The following is an 18360-nucleotide window of genomic DNA, read 5'->3' on the forward strand; positions in this document are numbered from 1 at the left end:
CACCTTTCTGACCTGCCATCTGTAGGTGGGGAAGTGGGAAAGATCACGCCCGGCAGAATTCCCGTAAGGAAGAGTCCCGGATGTTTTTAAAAGAAATGTGATAAAGCTGCTGGGGTAGGAAGGTACCACCCTCCAGGGATGTGGTCAGGTTATGAAAGACCAGGACAAATTGCAAAGCACGAGGCTAGGAGAGAAAAAGGGGAAAGTCGGAGAGGGGAAGAGAGGGAAAGAGCTCTCTCCTTTCAAAGAAGAGAGTGGCGCCAGCAAAATGGGGTGGTGGGTGGTGACTGTGGGCTGTGAGCCCTCCTCATAATCTGAAATCTTCAGTAAGATAAACACATACGCTCATAAAATGTTTGGCATGAGTGGGTTTACAGTGGGAACCAACACAGGAAACCTACCAAAGGGCTAAGTGTGGCATTTGGCCCATGCTGTTCAGCGAAGAAACAGAATGTGTACAAACAGGAGTCCAGGGGCCAGAAGAAGCCATTGGAATATCTCTTTATAAATATCCAAGGGAGAGTTTTGGGCTTGTTGGAGGTTTGAGCCAACCTCTCTGAAATGCAAGGGCTGACATCTGGGCATAAAGACGTATGAAGATATCTTTGGGGAAGCAGAGGGAGCCTTCCGCAGTGCACAGTCGTCCCTTTGTATCCACAGGGTATTGGTTCCAGAACCCCGACAGATACCAAAATCCGAGGATGCGCAAGTCCAGTGTATAAAATGGTATAGTATTTGCATATAACCAATGCACATCCTCCCGTATACTTTAAATCATCTCTAGATTACTCATAATACCTAATACAAGGTAAGTTCTATGTAAATATTGTAAATACAGTGTAAATGCTATGTAAATTTGCTGCTGTGCCGCAAATTCAGGCTTTTTGGAACTTTCTGGAATTTTTTTTCCCAAATATTTTCAGTTCACAGTTGGTTGAATTTGAGAATGCAGAACCTACAGATAGTAGAACCGACTGTACCTTGACCCACCTGAGGCTGGTCTTGAGGGTCTGGGTCATGAGGGTCAGGACTTAACCTGGGCCTGGAGTGAGCATGAAAGAGGGAAGAGGCGAGAGCCCGCAGCAAGAAAAATATTTAGTGTGAGGACAGGATCCATTTAGAGCTGAACTCAGAACAAGTATGGTGTGAGCAGGTGGGAGGAGAGAAGTGTAAGGGAAGTGAACACACCCTTAATAATACTTCTTGATGTACCTGTGTGTGCAGTAGCCACAGACCTGGCTCCAGGCGTCATGTGTCACCTGCACAAAGGCTGGGACCCCTCAGGTTCAAACGGTGTCACATTCAAAGAAACAGTCCAGCAGATGAAACAAATGTAGGAGCTATTCTTATGTTGCTTGCATTTCTCAAAATACCATTTATGGAAATCCAATGTATATCCCATAGCAATACTTACTGAAGTTTCCTTTCATGTATTCCCCATTGTGTGTACTCCTGGCAACTGCCTCTTTGAACAAACTCTCCCTATTGACAATTGTCTACGTCTTTTTCCCTCTCCTCTCTTTTCTATATCAGGTAGATCAATTTAGCGTCTTCAACTTCTGTTTTCATTTTCTCTTCATTATCCTGATTCCCTCCAACAAAGGAGAGTCAAGGAACTGACCCAACAAGCAAAAATCCTTCCTTTTCCTGTCTACGTGTGTAGTGTTGACTCTCAGTTCTCCTAACTGCATTGCAGCAAGAGTGGGAGCAGAGTTGGCAAAACCAGAAGTCTCCCCCAAGGGCCAGGGAAAAGGAGAAGGCAAGGGGCAAAACTAAACTCTTCAGTGTCAAGGGTAAACAAGGCTGAAATATGTGTATTAATACATCTTACACGGCCACTGATGGAGTATGCAATTTCTAGGGGATTTAACAAAATTCAAACTTTTCCTGTGCATTCAAATCTTGACATCAGTTTTCCCATTTAGGAGGATTGAGGGGGTGGTGTTATAGGTGATGCTGATGACCTCTTCCTTCATCACCATTGCTGGGAAGGCAAGACATCTGAAGAAAGATTCTTTTATTTCTTTAATTGGAAAGCAGCAATGTTTCAGTCAGTAATAGTCAATACTTCTTAAGCACGTTGAAAAAACCCATTTCAGACCCTGAATTTAGTACTGGTAGATAGATGCTTGCTAAGACAATTTAATATGGAATTTTCAAAAGCAAAGTCTAGTCCATGGCTTATAAATTTTCCTAGCAAGCTCACAGGCGTGTCATGTCATTACTGAGTGAACTCTCTAAGGGTTTCTTGTGTCAGGACTTCTCAGGGCCTTGATAGGAGACGCGATGTTCTGATCCACCTGCTTTTGCCTCCCCCAGTGGTGTGAGCAAAATGAACAGTGCAGACGCCTTCACCTCCCTGAGCTGCTAGTGGCCCCACTACACAGGCTGACTCGATATCCCTTGTTGCTGAAGAACATCTGGAAAAGGAGTACAGACTCTACGGAGAAAATCATGATCTACTCCATCAAGGAAAAGGTGGAAAAGTCAATCTGTAAGTCCCTGAGACGAGTGACCCAGAGCTCCAGTGTCAGCTTTAATCAAAGAGTTGGGGGACCCTCTGGCTCTTGGGAACCATTTGGGCTTCCATCCTAGGAGGTAATTCCATTGCCTTGAGGTCATGGCTTTCCGAAATGTGGATTCGAGTTTGAGTTTGCATTGTAAATCAAACACACTCAAAACAATGGGCTCCAGTCACATCCTGGCGAACCCTATGAGAACTCTTAACTCCAAGTTCACGCAGGACATGGCCCCGTCTCCAAGGCTTTCAGATGTGAGTTCAGGCAGGAAAAGTTCTATTTCCCAGATGATGAAGGCACTTTGTTTTTAACATCCATACTGAACCCACACACAAAGCAAATGGGAGTAAACAGCATGGGAAGCCTTTCCGGAGAATAAATTACCATCGGTCATTTTTTTTAGGTCACTGAAATCCAGGGCCAATCTAAATATAATGCCAACTGCAATCATTAGACCCGAAATTTGGGAATAGGAAACGAGAAAGCCCTGTGATGACTTAAGTTTATTTGGGTAGCTCTGTATAATCACATTCAAATAAAGAAGTTCGTGATATATGTCCATAAACCAAGATTTCCTGGGGAGCATCAAAAGGGAACAATTCAAAATGATGATTATCAGCTGTACAGAAATGATATATTTTTTTTCTTTTGCATGTTTAAAAATAAAATGACCATTCACTTAGGAGTTTCTTTCCTTTTTAAAAATTTTTTGTTGAAATTCTAAAATAACCCAAGGAACTAGAATTCAGCTTATCAAGTGATTAAGACAAAAAATTCAGTTAAAGACAGACTTTTTTAAACTTTTAAAGTAATTTTGAAGATTATTACTCATTTTGATAAGTTTGTGAGGGGGATAACATCTCTTCTAGGAATTTCTCAATAAAATGAATTCTCATTGTTGGGGAAAGAGATCCTGTGGCCTTCCTTTAAAGCTTAAAGATGGTGAATTCTCAAGGATTCCCTAACCGTGTGATTCTGTGGGTCTATGACTTGCCCTCCATGTTTTCAAAAATCATTTCAAAACCTCAATAGCAATATGTTATTAAAAAACATTGGAAAATTAATATAGACCTTCAAAGAGAAAATGAGTTCTTACCAAAAGAAATAATCAACCTTACCATAAAGTGAATGTATGTTTTATGATTAAGACAAAAGGATATGTTTGTCCTTGTTAGTCTGATTTTTTTTTCCTTCCTGTAATCACAAGCTGTGTGATGTAGGGAATATGAGAAAGCTACTAAGGGAACTGTTAGTATTATTGAAATAAAAATGCACAATACATTTCCAACTTACTGAGTTAAATTAGTTCAGCTTCATTTTTCTCTGCAAGAGGCTGATTTCAAATCAGTGAGTTTTTCTAAGGCATTTAAACAGCAAGAAATATGTTAAATGAACCTAAGATATGGTTTGGCTCCAGGGGCGGTCAGTATCTCTAAATGATTCCTGTGGATCTTGGTTAAATTTTATGCTGTAATGTCTCATGCATTTAAAAATATATTGAATGTGTCTTGTCTTTCAGGGGATCTTGAAGGAAAAGTGAAGTGGCTTGACAATTTTCAAAAATGCAGACATCTACAGGAGATTATAGTGTGGCCTCCACTTTGGGATAGAGATAAAAGGTTTTTCATTCCAGAGGTACAAAAAGGATCAATTAGAACCTATGTCCCTTTCTAAACGTTTGGCATTCAAGTGGAAGTATACTAGTCTCACAAAGTCCCCAGCTGCCCACTAGAATTATAAATCTAGCAAGAAGTAAAGCCTCATCCACATGGCATTGTGTGTGGGGAGGCTGACCTCCTCATGCCGTTCCTGAACTGGTCCTTCTAAGCATTTTTCCCATTCTTTCCCATTCCCATGTGCATTTACTGGCATTTCCAAATGTCAGGAACTTTCTAGACAGAGTACATTGCCCCAGCTTCTAGAATATGCTGTCCTCCAATCACTAACAACATCTCTTTGATTTCCTCCCTTGTTTTGCCAGTGCCTGAAACACATTTTTAAAGAACACATGGCAGAAAACATCCTGTCACCAACCAACAGACACCTTCTCTATGAAGGAAAATTAACTCTTGCAGGTAAATAACTGCTTCCTTTACAAACCCAACATCTTTGCTACCTTGTAACTTGTCCAACTGTTGCTTATCGAAGGGTGGCAAGAATTGTATTTCCTTATGGCCAAGGCGATGGAAGATGTGAATCAGAGAGCATCCTATGGAGTCACGCAGACTCCAGCTTGATCAAACCACGACGTAACTGGCCACACGCCCTCCGTTTTCTCTCTGTAAAATGGGATAACGATATCTGTCTTATAAGCTCAATGTTAAAGTGAAGTAACATATGTGAAGAGCTTAGCTCAAGGTCTGGAATATAGTAACCACTCAATGCCAGCTGTTACCACCCTCATTTTACTCCCCCAGTGAGCTGGGCAATCATACTCTCAGTGTTGACTGAGAACCTATTATGTAACACATGTTGCATTGTGTAGGTACCATTGGACGATAGAAAAGTCATTATTCTGGATAATCCTTTCCCTCTAGTTGGGAAGCGCTGCCATAATGAGCAGACCTGCAGTCTAAGTCCAGAAGAGAGTCTGATGCTGGAGTACCCAGGAAAGGCTTCATGTGGTCCATGGGACTGGAGGCGGGCTTTGGGGGGATAGAAGGGTGTAGTTCAGTGAAAGGACAGGAGGGAGGACATCCCAGATGAAAAGCACAGCAAGAGAAAAGGCTTGGAGGCAGAAGCCACTTGAGAGAATAGGCTCATGGCAGCGTGGTTAGGAGGGTGATCCCCGAGGCTGCCTGCCAGATTCCCTTCCCAGCTCAGCCTTTGCTGCCTGTGTGACCTGGGGCCACTTACAGCAATCTCCCCATGCTGTAGTGTCCCCTCTTTGTTGTGAGGATTAAATGAGCTAATGGATGTATAAGCACTTGAAAGAATGGTTGGCAGAGAGTCAGTGCTCAGTAAATATTATCAGAAAGGGCTGCCCGACTGAAATAAAATTTGCATTCATTCATTGATTCATTTCTTCACAAAATCTTGATTGAGCACCTACGGTGTGTGAAGGCCTGTGGGATGTGAGGTTGCCTGAGATCTTCTGGGGGGTGCCAGGCAGTAATTCCTTATTCAGTACACACCTGTTGAGAACCTGCTCTATTTTAGGGATAGCGCCAGATGTCAGCTTGGGACATAACCCCCGCAGGCAACTGCCAACTCGAAACATAGACATGCCCAGCTTTTTATATCAAAGGGCTTTTTCATGCATTTTTTCCTTCCAGTGAGTTATGCAGAGAAGTTACATTTAATCCCATGTCACAGGTGAGACTCGGGGAGGTTCTGTATCATGCTCAAGGTCACTTGGCAAGTTAATGGCAGCATCCAGACCCAAGCCAGGCTGCCTCACCCTAGCAGGCTTCCAGAATCATAGCCACTGCCTTGAAAGCCAGAGGGACCCAGCCAGGAAATTGCAGGCAACAAGAAGCCACTGAGTGCTCAGGGACATGAGAGGCTTAAAAGGGTGTTGAAGAAAGAGTTATGGGAAGCAATACACAAAATGGCTAGAGGAGGAGACCAAAGCAGAGAGACCAGCCTGAAGGTGCCACAGTGAAGCAGGATGGGGTGGGAAGAGCCTGGGCCTGTGTTTCTCAACCATTCTCCACCTGTAGACCACTCCCCTCCCACTTTCATTTGGAAAGATAACAATCTTACCCTTTCTTTTACAATTTCAAAAATAATTATATCATTGTGACAAAGTCAAATCCAACCAAAACCAAAAGTAATGAAGCAAAACACAGTTCTGTGTGCAATCCTATGCCTTTCCCTGCAAAATTGGCCTCCACCTGGAATCATGAGAGATTTTATTTCACCTCTTCCCCCTATCTACCAAATTCCCAACTGTGAGACGCACCAGCCTATCCTAAAATGTTAGAAATGGGCGTGGATCAAAAAGGATAAATGTGAGAGCTATTTCAAAGTCAAAAACAGGAGGACTTTATGATTGATAAAATGGATGAAGAGGAAATGAGTCAAACACCTTCAAGTGTGCTTATCTATCTGCCTGAAAGGTTGGTAGATGACCCTGAGGGTGACGCAGGGAGTGGGTCAGGGAGTCAGTTTTAGGGTTCAGGTGTGGACGTGATGGGAGGCCACGTAGAGGCTGGATGAACGTGACCATGAAAAATCTCTTGGTGAAAAGCCGCGTCAGATGTGTACTCATATCAAGTGGGATGGGGGTGCTTGTCATGGAAGCATGGGTGGGAGACTGGCCTAAGAAGGAGTCGTTATGGTTCAACCCAACTTTTCAGGAAAAGTTTCTTGTAGAGTCAAATGTGGTAGAATGGCGATGACCTACGTAAGCATTACTAACACCAGGCTCCTGTCTGACAGCACATGCTGTTAGTCAGATTTCACCAGAGAGGGGTGTGTCATATAGTAGTGTCAAATCAAGTTTAAAGTCACTGGGACTTTGGCTCGGAGTTGGCATAGAGATATGGTGTCGGTGGGGGTAATAGTGTTAGAAGAAACAGGACATCAATTAGGGGGTCTAGCCCCAACTGTGGGCTTTGGGGAAATTGTTTAAATTCTCTTAATCTCTTCTGTAAATATTGATGATGATGATGATGATGGTGATGGTGATAACCATGATGATGATGGTATCCACCACTAATATAGTATGTTCCAGAATTTCTTCTAGCCTTAAAAACTGTAGTGTTGAAATTAGGTGCATTTTCTCATTCCCAGAAGGTCCAAGTTTTTATAACTTTTGGAGCATAACCAGCTTCCCACTGGAATTCATGCCAGCATGCTCCCCACAGACTGGTATTTCTAAATAGAAAAAGAGGTAAAGTTCAGGCAAATAGGATGGCCCAGCAGCTGTAGCACCTAGAGAACACACGTTGTTCAAGCTGCTGCAGAACTAGAATAAGTCAGTGACGCTGCTCTGTTCTCTAGCAGTGTGATGAAAACCCCACAGGCCAGACTCTTTGAGAAAAAATAAATACCTAATCGAGTTAGAACCGCACAAGTTTGTTAAGTCTCGTATCTGGTTGTGTGGCACATAGCTTCAAACTCCTGGGATGATAAATGTGAATACTATAACTTTATGCCTACAGTCTTCCTCCTTAGTCATCCTTTTTCGTAATCCCATATTTACTTTAGCACTATCAGTTCTTGAATTTATCTTAAATCGTGTTTGTGTTTATTATGTATCTGCTCCCACTATAATTAAAGCTCTTTGAAGGAGAGATTTTGTCTTAATCATTGATGCATAGGAGGTGCTCAGTATTTGTTGACTGCTTGGTGGAAAACTAGGGCCTCAATAAACGGTAGCTAAAATAATCATCATTTCCTAGAATGAAGTCTAGGACATAGAAGATGCTCATACCTGTTTGTTAAAATACTTGAAGTTAGAAGGAGAAAACAAAGCTATTTCATTTTGACAATGATCATTCACCTAATTCAGATAGGAGTGGCAGAGGGTGGGGAAAGCAATATTTAACAGGTCTTAAAGGTCTAGCATTGTCCAAATGTCCCATTCCTCACCCTATGTGTTAGTTAGGATATTAAGCCAGCTCTTGGAGACAGACCGGTTTATTTATCTCACACGTAAAATTCTGAGCTATATGACAGCTTTACTCCATGAAGCCACAAGGGATCTGGATTTCTTATGTCCTTTTGCTCTGCCATCCTAGAGACTGCTTTCTTCTGTGGCCCCAAGGTGAGTCACCAATTTGCCTACATTCTAGCTTGTATTCCATTGGTCAGAATTTAGTCACTTGGTCATATTTAGCTACAAGGAAAGCTGGGAGATGTAGTATTTATTCACAGTGAACATCTACCCACTAAAACTTGGAAATTTCATTACTACAAAAGAAGGGAAGAATGGTTTTTAAGGGACAACCAGCAGTCTTTACTGCAGCCCAATTTGCAAAAAGGAGTTTGTAGTAGTGATAGAAAACATTAAAAAAAACTATTCAAGGACAATTCAAGATTGAATAAAATATCTAATTTCTATGCAGATATAGGAAGTATCTTTCCTGTAAACTTAGACTAAAAATGAATCCCAGATATTTTATTTATTAATTTAACCTTAGGCATCTCGTTTCCACAGGTAAATGTATATGAGAAAGAACTTCTAGAGAAATATAAATAAATAAAATAGAATAATAAAAAATATTTACTGATTTTTCTTATATTTACTTTAAGTGCCTGTCACATCCCCCTCAAGGACAGCCTATTCCTCTAAAATCATTTAAATTTAACCATTTCTTTTTTTTTTTTTTTTTGGTATGTGAATATAAATTACTATTTTGGGAACTTTTGGAAAGGGTAACTTTTGTCAGATTAATTTTAAATTAAAAATTAATTTAAATTTTTAATTTTAAAAAATTTTAATTTAAAAAATTAAAATTTTTTCTTTGTTTAATTTTTGAATTTTATTTATTTTTTTATACAGCAGGTTCTTATTAGTTATCTATTTTATACATATTAGTGTATATATGTCAATCCCAGTCTCCCAGTTCATCCCACCACTACCACCAATGCCCCGCCACTTTCCCCCCTTAGCGTCCATACGTTTGTTCTCTACACCTGTGTCTCAATTTCTGCCCTGCAAACCGGTTCATCTGTACCATTTTTCTAGGTTCCACATATATGCGTTAATATACGATATTTGTTTTTCTCTTTCTGACTTCACTAACCATTTCTTTTTCTAATTTCTAAGGGATAGAGTTAAATTGACAGGGGAATATCTCATTCTAATATTTTATTTCTCTTCTACGAGTATCCCCTTCTTAGGGAAAAGTAGAAAAGCCTATTTGCCTTCAGTTATTATCAAAAGTGATATCAGAAATATATTTGTAAATATAAAGCTTCATGAAGATTATTATTATTATCTTTTTTAATATTTATTTTTGGCTGTGTTGGGTCTTCGTTTCTGTGCGAGGGCTTTCTCTAGTTGTGGGAAGTGGGGGCCACTCTTCATCGCGGTGCGCGGGCCTTTCACTGTCGTGGCCTCTCTTGTTGCGGGGCACAGGCTCCAGATGCGCAGGCTCAGTAGTTGTGGCTCACGGGCCCAGTTGCTCCGCAGCATGTGGGATCCTCCCAGACCAGGGCTCGAACCCGTGTCCCCTGCATTGGCAGGCAGATTCTCAACCACTGCGCCACCAGGGAAGCCCCATGAAGATTATTTAAAGCTTGTATAGACACATTGTAAAACTTAAGAAACAAATTGTTTTAGTGACTGTCTTAATCAGCTAGGGCTACCATAACAAAATACCACAGACTGGGTGGCTTAAACAACAGACATTTATTTCTCACAGTTCTGGAGGCTGGGAGTTCAAGGTCAAGTTGCCAGCTGATTCACTTTCTGGTGAAAGCTCTCTTTCCAGCTTTCTCAGTGTCCACGTGTGGCAGAGAGAGAGAGAGAGCATGCTCTGGGGATGACATTCACCCTGTCAGATCAGGGGTCCTCCCTTAAGCTTTCATGTAATCTTAATTACTTCCTTATTCCAAATACACAGTGGGGAGGGGGGTAGGGCTTCCACATAGAATTTGGGGGAGATGCAATTCAGTCCACAGCTACGACAAAGTGCCTTTTTTTCTGGTAATGTATACCTTTACCAATGACCACACAGATGAGTCAAGAGGCCAAAATGCTGGAGTTCTGTTAGTCAATAGATGTGTCCTAGGCTCAGCTGAAACCACGACAAATATCATCCAAGTAACCTTAGATCCACATGAAATGCCTTACAAATACAATGTCTTTAAAGTTGGAAGGGTGGGCTCACATCAAGTCCCTGCCTTAGGGAGAAGTCAATTCAACCGTAATGCAGTTTTCTGACCCACGTGATTGGAGCCCCCTGAGCTGCAAGCCTCGTGTGCCCTGATCCCCGGCCTATGTTGTTTTCTAAGGGATTCTTTGATTTAAAAAGAAAAAAAAAAAAAACCTCTGCGTACTGTTTCCAGCCCCAATTTCTTCTTCTTTCTTTCCTCAGAAAGCACAAGATTCCTAGATGTTTATCTGTTTCTCTTTGATGATTTCCTCTTAGTTACGAAAACTAAGCGCAACAAAAAGGTAAAATGCTGTTGTCTCTAAATAATTCTGCTAAATGAGTTTAGAAATATTTCTGAATAAGTTGAGTTAAAAAGAGAAAAGATTCTTATACATCAAATCAGACTTTACCCTCTAAAAAATGGAGGCATTTAAAAATACTGGCTTTTTCCATCGTAGAGTGCTGGACTGAAAAACAACAGTAACAAAAGCAAGTCCCATTTCTTAAGGATGTCACAGCATGTGTATATTTTTAGAATGACTTAGTCTGTATACTTCCGAGGTGAGTCCCAGAAGCCACAGGGCTTCATGCCCGGCCTGTCTCAGCAAATGAAATTAAGATACTTTTGTCCATATCCGCCTTTTCCTCATCCAAATTGACTAACGCAACAAAAGCTGCCAGAGCAGGGGGCCTCTCTAAACCGTCTGCTGCCAAGTGCTGAGGTGATATCTACCACCCGTTCTCACGTTCTTCCTGAGAAATGATGCTTTGGGGGCTGCAGGTGGGAAGGAGCCCTGGTCTCTCAGTGTCTGCCTATAATTAAGAACTGCAGAAGCCAAACAAATGTACAGTTGGCATCACAGAAAAAAAACGAGTCACCAGGGGCTAGAGCCACAAAATCTCTTCTAAGAATAGGGATTTCTCCCTTAAGTATTAATGGTTACCATTACTGTCGTTACTCCCCGATAAGCCATGGGTCTCATGGTCCACCAAAGGCTTTCTATCTAATGTCCCATTTCACAGTTGTTCCCTGACTGGTGTGTGTGAGTGCTTTCAGGAAGAGGCCTCCTCTGCAGCTCTCAGACACCTGCCCTTAGAGATGGGAAGAGGCTGTGCAGTATGTTTTTGGCTGTCAGAGATAACTAATGTTGTTCTAACCCACTCACTTCTTTACTAAACGACTAGCCTTACACAGATGTAAGATTATGAGACTAGATCTCTCAGATCTTTTAATAACCTGAGCTTCTAGATGGCATGTTGGTTAGTTGAGCTAAATAATTTAAGGGTCTTTAAGCAATAAAATAGACACCCATTAATCAATCCGTGCATAGTTGATCAGTGGTTGAGGAGGGAATGTGTGTTGGAGAATATTAAGTCACAGTTTTGAGACTTGGATGGCCTCTTATTTTCAGCTACCCAGGCTAGCATGTCTGAACAGGCAAGCTCTGAAAAATCTCTGTCCCCTTCAAAAACCTGACGTTAAGCACAGCTTACCTTCTCTTTACATAATGGCACAAATCAGAGCCCACGAACTAGTGGCAGCCCATTATTGGCCATATTATAAGATAATATTCTGGTTTCATGCTTCACAACTTGATTCCAAAATAAGTAATGTTATCTGTTTTAAATTCCTCTTTAAATTCTTCCGTCTGATAAATCTGAGAGAACCACCCGGAGAAGACACCAGGTTTCATTTATTTTTTTAGAAAAAGAAATAAGGAATGTTATCTGTTTAAATTTCTCTTTGCTATTTAATGCACAAATTACTTCACATACATCCCAATCTTTGACACCCTTTTTTAAAAAAATTCAGTATTTTATATATTCAAAACAATTTCAGTTATTTACAGATCATAGAGCATGGAATTTATTTATGTAGATTTTAGTATAAGATCCCATGGACAGAGTTGGCCAACATGAGGCTTCTCTTTCTTGTTCATTTAACTCAGTACCATAGAGGGATACTACTGGAAATGAAGATCTTCCCATTGATGTGATAATGATTTAAATGTTTCCCAGCTATGAAATTACCCTTTTATTTATTCAGGTAATTAAACTTGGGGATCAGAAACACTATGCTTTAAATCACTGTGTACTTTGGGAAATGCTTTTCAAGATCCAGAAAGAATAGTAAGCTGGATTTCAAGCAGTTGTTTCTAAAAATCAGTTTACTTAAGGATGTACCTTAAGTATGTGCATCAATATTTACTTCCTACTTATTGCATTATTTTCCTCCTCAATTTTAGAAACTTGGAGGCTCAGACCCTGGTTTAATGTGCCCTTCACTTATTCCTGAGCTGCAAACAGTAATCAAAGAAGGTGGTTCATGTATGGTACTCGATCAGCCCATTCCACTAGACAGATTGGTTGTCAGAGGTCTCGATCCACTCCACATGTCAGGTATGTGTCTATTTTTATCATTCAGCTCATCTGTTTGCTATCCCAGAGTTTTATGTTGGCCTTTTTTTGGTAACAGGACATGAATCTAATTTAAATCTTCATGAAAGATAATACTGGGTTCCTGTGTAGCTAAGTATCACTCACTCTACAGGCTAGTTATGGAAAGAGTATTGGACTTGCTTCCAATGCTTGGATGACCCAGCTCTGCCACTTGCTAGCTGTGTGACCCTGTGTGCAAGGTACTTAAATTTTCTAAGCCACAGATTCATCTTGGTAAAATCAGGATAATATCTACCCCGGTGAGCTGTCATGAGAATTAAATGAAATAATGCAGGTAAAGCACTATAAATGACAGCTATTATTAGGATTGTTATTCTGTTAACCATTTTTAGTACTATTGCTATTGTTAAAGCACTGGTAAACCATGACATGCTATGCAACCCTAAGATATTTTATTGCAATTGCTCTATAGAAAAATGCCAGAAATAAATATATAAATATGTATATGTACATACATATACACATATACATCATGTGTATAGATCAGAAATGTATATTTTTGTTTATTTTTGTTTATTTTTCAAGCATTTCCTGAGTGTCTCCTGTGAACCAGGCACTCTGTAAGTGCCCTGGAGTTACAAAGATGGAGCTCTCAGAACAACGAAAGGTCAATAAATCCTGTCAGGAAAGCCCTGGGCCTCGGAAGGACTTGAAGGACATTCTGGCCTACTTAGTACTGGGTGGGTGGCAGCAGTGTTCAGAAGGAAGCATCCATCATTCTTTCCTGGGGACAGGCTGCTAGAAGACCAGCAAAGCCAGGCAGGAGGGGAGCGCCTTCCTGTCCCAAGGGAGGAGCAGGAAGAGAGGGAGCACTGTCCATGTCCTGCAGTTCCAACTCCAGCAGCCAAGCCCAGAGCACCAGTCATTAGCACAGAACCTGCTTGTACTCAGCAGAGCCACATTACACAGTGAATACACCAATGAATAATAATAATAGCAAAAATTCACATCATTAAGTTATGTAACTAAGTTGTATATTTAAATGTTCAACTTGTGAATGGATGCAAACTCTCTCCCCAAGAGCAGCAGGGCTCCAATGAGGGGAAACCTGTATCCAGAACTAGAGCCTTCTGCCTCCTTTGTCTGTTCTTTCTGTGTCTGCTAAGATTTGCTGAAAAGCAACTGGTCAGGCCTTAAGGCCTCTTAGATCAGATTTGGCACGGACCAATCACTGTCACAGGCCAAAGTCTGCATAAACCAGAGAGCTTTCCTGAGCAAGCCTAAAAAGGGGCATCTCAGAGGAGCACAACCTTCTTACTACAGTGGCCATAGTTAGAAGATTCTGCCATGATAAATGGATGTGAGTGGAGGAAGGTGTCAGATCCCCCAAGCAAGAGAGGGAAGCAGCGTGGGCTCAGGTCAGCCACAGCCCTGCCAGCCAGCTGGACTTTATGGGAAATCTGACATCACAGGATTCCCTTGGGAGACGCATGTTATTTCTCCTATATTCCTTTTTCTTTTTTTTTTTTAAATAAAATCAATACCTTTTTAAAAACCATACTTCCACCATCTTTTGTTACTTTTTGACTTGTCACTACGATTTCATTTCTTTTTTTTAAATATTTTTCTCATTGCTCTGGTGGTTATTTTAACTGTTCAGATACAGTGCATGAGGTAGAATAGCTGTAGAGTGAGACAGAGTAAAGTCTGAAAAAAGAAGAGATTGTGCTTTGCAGTGACAGAGACCTAGTTTCAAATCCTGGCTATATTATTCACAAGCTGTGTGACCTTAGAAAAATTCACCTAATCTGTGCCCTCATTTGTAAGTGGGAATTAGTTGACCTTTTTTTTTTTTAATTGAAGTATAGTGGATTTACAGTGTTCCAAGTATACAACAAAATGATTCAGTTATACATACATATATATTCTTTTTCAGATTCTTTTCCATTATAGGTTATTACAAGATACTGAGCTTAGTTCCCTGTGCTACACAGTAGGTCCTTGTTGTTTATTTTATATATAGTAGTGTGTACCTGTTAATCCCAAATTCCTAATTTATCCCTCCCCCACCTTTCCTCTTTGGTAACCATAAATTTGTTTTCCATGTCTGTGAGTCTATTTCTGTTTTATAAATAAGTTCATTTGTATCTCTTTTTTAGATTACCACATATAAGTGGTATTATATGATATTTGTATTTCTCAGACTTACTTCACTTTATATGATAATCTCTAGGTCCATCCATGTTGCTGTAAATGGCATTATTTCATTCTTTTTTACGGCTAATATTCCAGTGTGTGTGTGTGTGTGTGTGTGTGTATACACATCACACACCACATCATCCTTATCCACTCATCTATCGATGGACATTTAGGTTGTTTCCATGTCTTGGCTACTGTAAATAGTGCTGCTATGAACACTGGGGGTGCATGTAGCTTTACAAATCATAGTTTTTATCTTTTCCAGATATATGCCCAGAAGTAGGATTGCTGGATCATATGGTAACGCTATTTTTAGTTTTTTAAGGAACCTCCATACTGTTCTCCATAGTGGCTGCACCAGTTTACATTCCCACCAACAGTGTAAGAGGATTCCCTTTTCTCTACACCCTCTCCAGCTTATTATTTGTAGATATTTTGATAATGGCCATTCTGACCAGTGTGAGGTGATACCTCATTGTAGTTTTTATTTGCATTTGTCTGATAATTTGTGATGTTGAGCATCTTTTCATGTGCCTGTAGCCATCTGTGTATCTTCTTTGGAGAAATGTCTATTTAGGTCTTCTGCCCATTTTTTGATGGGTTGTTTTATAAGCTCTTGGTATATTTTGGAAATTAATCCCTTGTCGGTCGCATCATTTGCAAATATTTTCTCCTATTCTGTAGGTTGTCTTTTTGTTTTATGGTTTCCTTTGCTGTGCAAAAGCTTTTAAGTTTAATTAGGTCCCATTTGTTTATTTTTGCTTTTGTTTTCATTACTCTAGGAGATGGAGCCAAAGAAATATTGCTGCTTACTGCTGCTTAAAATATCTCCTTAATTTATGTCAGAGAGTGTCCTGCTTATGTTTTCCTCTAGGAGTTTTATAGTATCTGGTCTTACTTTTAGGTCTTTAATCCACTTTGAGTTTATTTTTGTGTATGGTGTTAGAGAACATTTTAATTTCATTCTTTTACAATAGCTGTCCAGTTTACCCAGCACCACTTATTGAAGAGACAGTCTTTTCTCCATTGTATATTCTTGCCTCCTTTGTTGTAGGTTAATTGACCGTAAGTGCGTGGGTTTATTTCTGGGCTTTCTATCCTGTTCCATTGATCTTTGTATCTGTTTTTGTGCTGGTACCATACTGCAGCTTTGCAGTATAGTCTGAAGTCAGGGAGTGTGATCCCTCCAGCTCCATTCTTCTTTCTCAAGATTGTTTTGGCTATTTGGGGTGAGTTGACCTATCTTATACAGTTGCTGTGTGGTTTAAATGACACAAAAAGGAAAAAAATACATAGCACTGTGCCTAGTACATAGTAAGTGCTGAATAAATGATGTCAACTATTAATTGTTAATCATTATATTAGAACATCAGGGAGAAAAAAGCTATTCCTGACCATTTATTATCTCCTTATTTTATTTTCTAAGCCTAGCTATACCAGGTCCTTTTGTTTATTAAGCCCTTAGTAGCCATATTACAAACTAAACAGATGAGGGATACCTTAAATAACTGAGAACTACAGTTACAATTTTGAGGAACATGGATTCTGAAATCCAGCCAAGAACAACAACCTGATCTTTAAAGCCTCACTTACTACAGGGAATTTATAAGGAGAAAAATCAGGGAGTAAAACAAAACAGCCAGATCATTTTTCCAGAAAGTCATTTTAATAGGTTTAAGTCCTCTCACCCCAGAGAAGCTGGACAGAATTTCATGACCTTGACAGGCTTTGTTGTGTAGAATTTAGGAATTATGAGGTTTAGACTATTACAATCTGTAATAGTGAAGTAGTTCTTGCAGTTAAGAAAATAAAAGTCTCACATTTGCTTCGATTCTGAAATGAGGCCCAACTTGCCTCAGTGAGTCTGAATTAAACCCACAAACTTCAAGGAACAGAAATAATGACTGTGAGCAAGCATCAGCTTAATGATCATCCAGGAAGAGTCAGTGTTCTCCTCCTCCTCTCTGAAGTACTTGGTTTGACCCGGAGCCAGCCCTGGTTTGGTTTTGTTTGTTCCTAAACATAAATTGACTGTAGAAAGAATGTATAGGCTGCAAAATTTTATTCCTGGTGCTGTATAAATAATTCAAGGAAGACACTTTATTTTAAGAGCCCCAGCTGTATAAAAAAAGGAAAATCTGCTCTCCTAGTATCTCCTATCATTTCTTTAAGAGACCAGCTAGGAAATGACAGAACAGACTGTTTCTTTTCAAACACAGAAACCATGCCAACATTTTTTTTGTTTGTTTTACGTTTCACATAATTTGGTGGATGTTGGATTTTATTTGAGTCCATTTTTTTGGCTTTTCTTGGACTGCTGTGGAGCATTCAGGTGGTTTTGTATTTTTGCTACATCTTAATTTGTTTAACTGTTCTTTTGATGTGACTTCCCTTTAAGTACAAAAATAAAACATTTTTAAAAGGAGTGGTGGAGGTCAAAGAAACAATGATTGCATTATTTTTCGTATTTGTATTTATATTTTACACACACAAAATCTACCTATTATGCTAAGCTTTTTCCTTGGGAAGGAACACATTTTCCCTCACTTAAGCCATAAATGCATTTATTTCCTCAAGCCCCAGAAGTCATTGGCTAAGGAAGAAAAGGTTTTCATATTTAAGTGGGCTCTCTTTGGACATAGCAGTGAAGTCTTGGTCTTGGAATCAGATTCTTTTTTAATTGACATAAACCTCCCACACTCATTAATAAACAAACAAAAATCCAGGTTCTTGTACTGAGAAACTGTGGATTTCATATTAAATGCTTTGGTTCTTTGTCTTTAATGTTTTTCTAGTCTTTGGGCTGAGAAATTCTTTCCTCATACAACATGAAAACAGGTATCGACAGTGTATAGCAGCATTCTTATTACAAGCCCAAACAGAAAACATCAAGGTATGTATTTCAATTTTGTAGGTTTTGATTCTTCAGACTTAAGGAAAAAAATCACACCCCAAGCTCATTAAGGAACAGTGAATGTAAAGTTTCGTGTATTTTCCTCTCCTGCTTTGGGAAGGGGGTAGGTTGGAAGGAGGGGAAGGATATGAATATCTAGACCATACCAGGCTCAGAGACCTCAGAACTGACCATCTTCTTACATCCCCAGTGTTGACACAGCCTCCCTCATTTTCTCCGGTGGCAGAAGCTCAAGAGCTGCCTCTGACTTCTGGGGGGGTCTGTAGGAAATGGGGGAAGAACTGCTTTGGATTGCATGCTTGATTTTTAAGATGCTCCGATCAATTTCCAAAGCCCCAGTATGCAAACAGTATGATGCCAGCTTAAGTGAGGGGCTCCTGCAGAAATGAACTGTGTCAAGTCTTCTCTTTACCCTTTGAAACTATGCTACTGTTTTTACAGCTATGGAGCTGAAGAGCAGCTGCCTATCTGACTCTGGTTTCTTTATCTTAGAAGTTTCCATTTTTGTCTTTCCCCTGGTAGGCTTTCATCAGGGCAGCAATGTGGCCAGACAATTAAT

At 40.1% G+C, this 18360-nt stretch overlaps 1 protein-coding gene across 2 annotated transcripts in view; it reads left to right on the forward strand.

Annotated features, from left to right (window-relative positions):
* LOC137775633 (pleckstrin homology domain-containing family G member 7-like) overlaps positions 1 to 18360 on the forward strand; it is a 74265-nt gene that overhangs the window by 52650 nt on the left and 3255 nt on the right. For both annotated transcript variants that reach the window (XM_068561664.1, XM_068561665.1), the window contains exons 9-14: positions 2320 to 2494; positions 4039 to 4154; positions 4501 to 4594; positions 10511 to 10590; positions 12535 to 12688; positions 17683 to 17780. In XM_068561664.1, coding sequence (XP_068417765.1) covers positions 2320 to 2494; positions 4039 to 4154; positions 4501 to 4594; positions 10511 to 10590; positions 12535 to 12688; positions 17683 to 17780 — 717 coding nt within the window. The remainder of the gene's footprint in view (positions 1 to 2319; positions 2495 to 4038; positions 4155 to 4500; positions 4595 to 10510; positions 10591 to 12534; positions 12689 to 17682; positions 17781 to 18360) is intronic.

Source organism: Eschrichtius robustus, chromosome 13, assembly GCF_028021215.1.
Source record: "Eschrichtius robustus isolate mEscRob2 chromosome 13, mEscRob2.pri, whole genome shotgun sequence".
Taxonomy (NCBI): Eukaryota; Metazoa; Chordata; class Mammalia; order Artiodactyla; family Eschrichtiidae; genus Eschrichtius; species Eschrichtius robustus.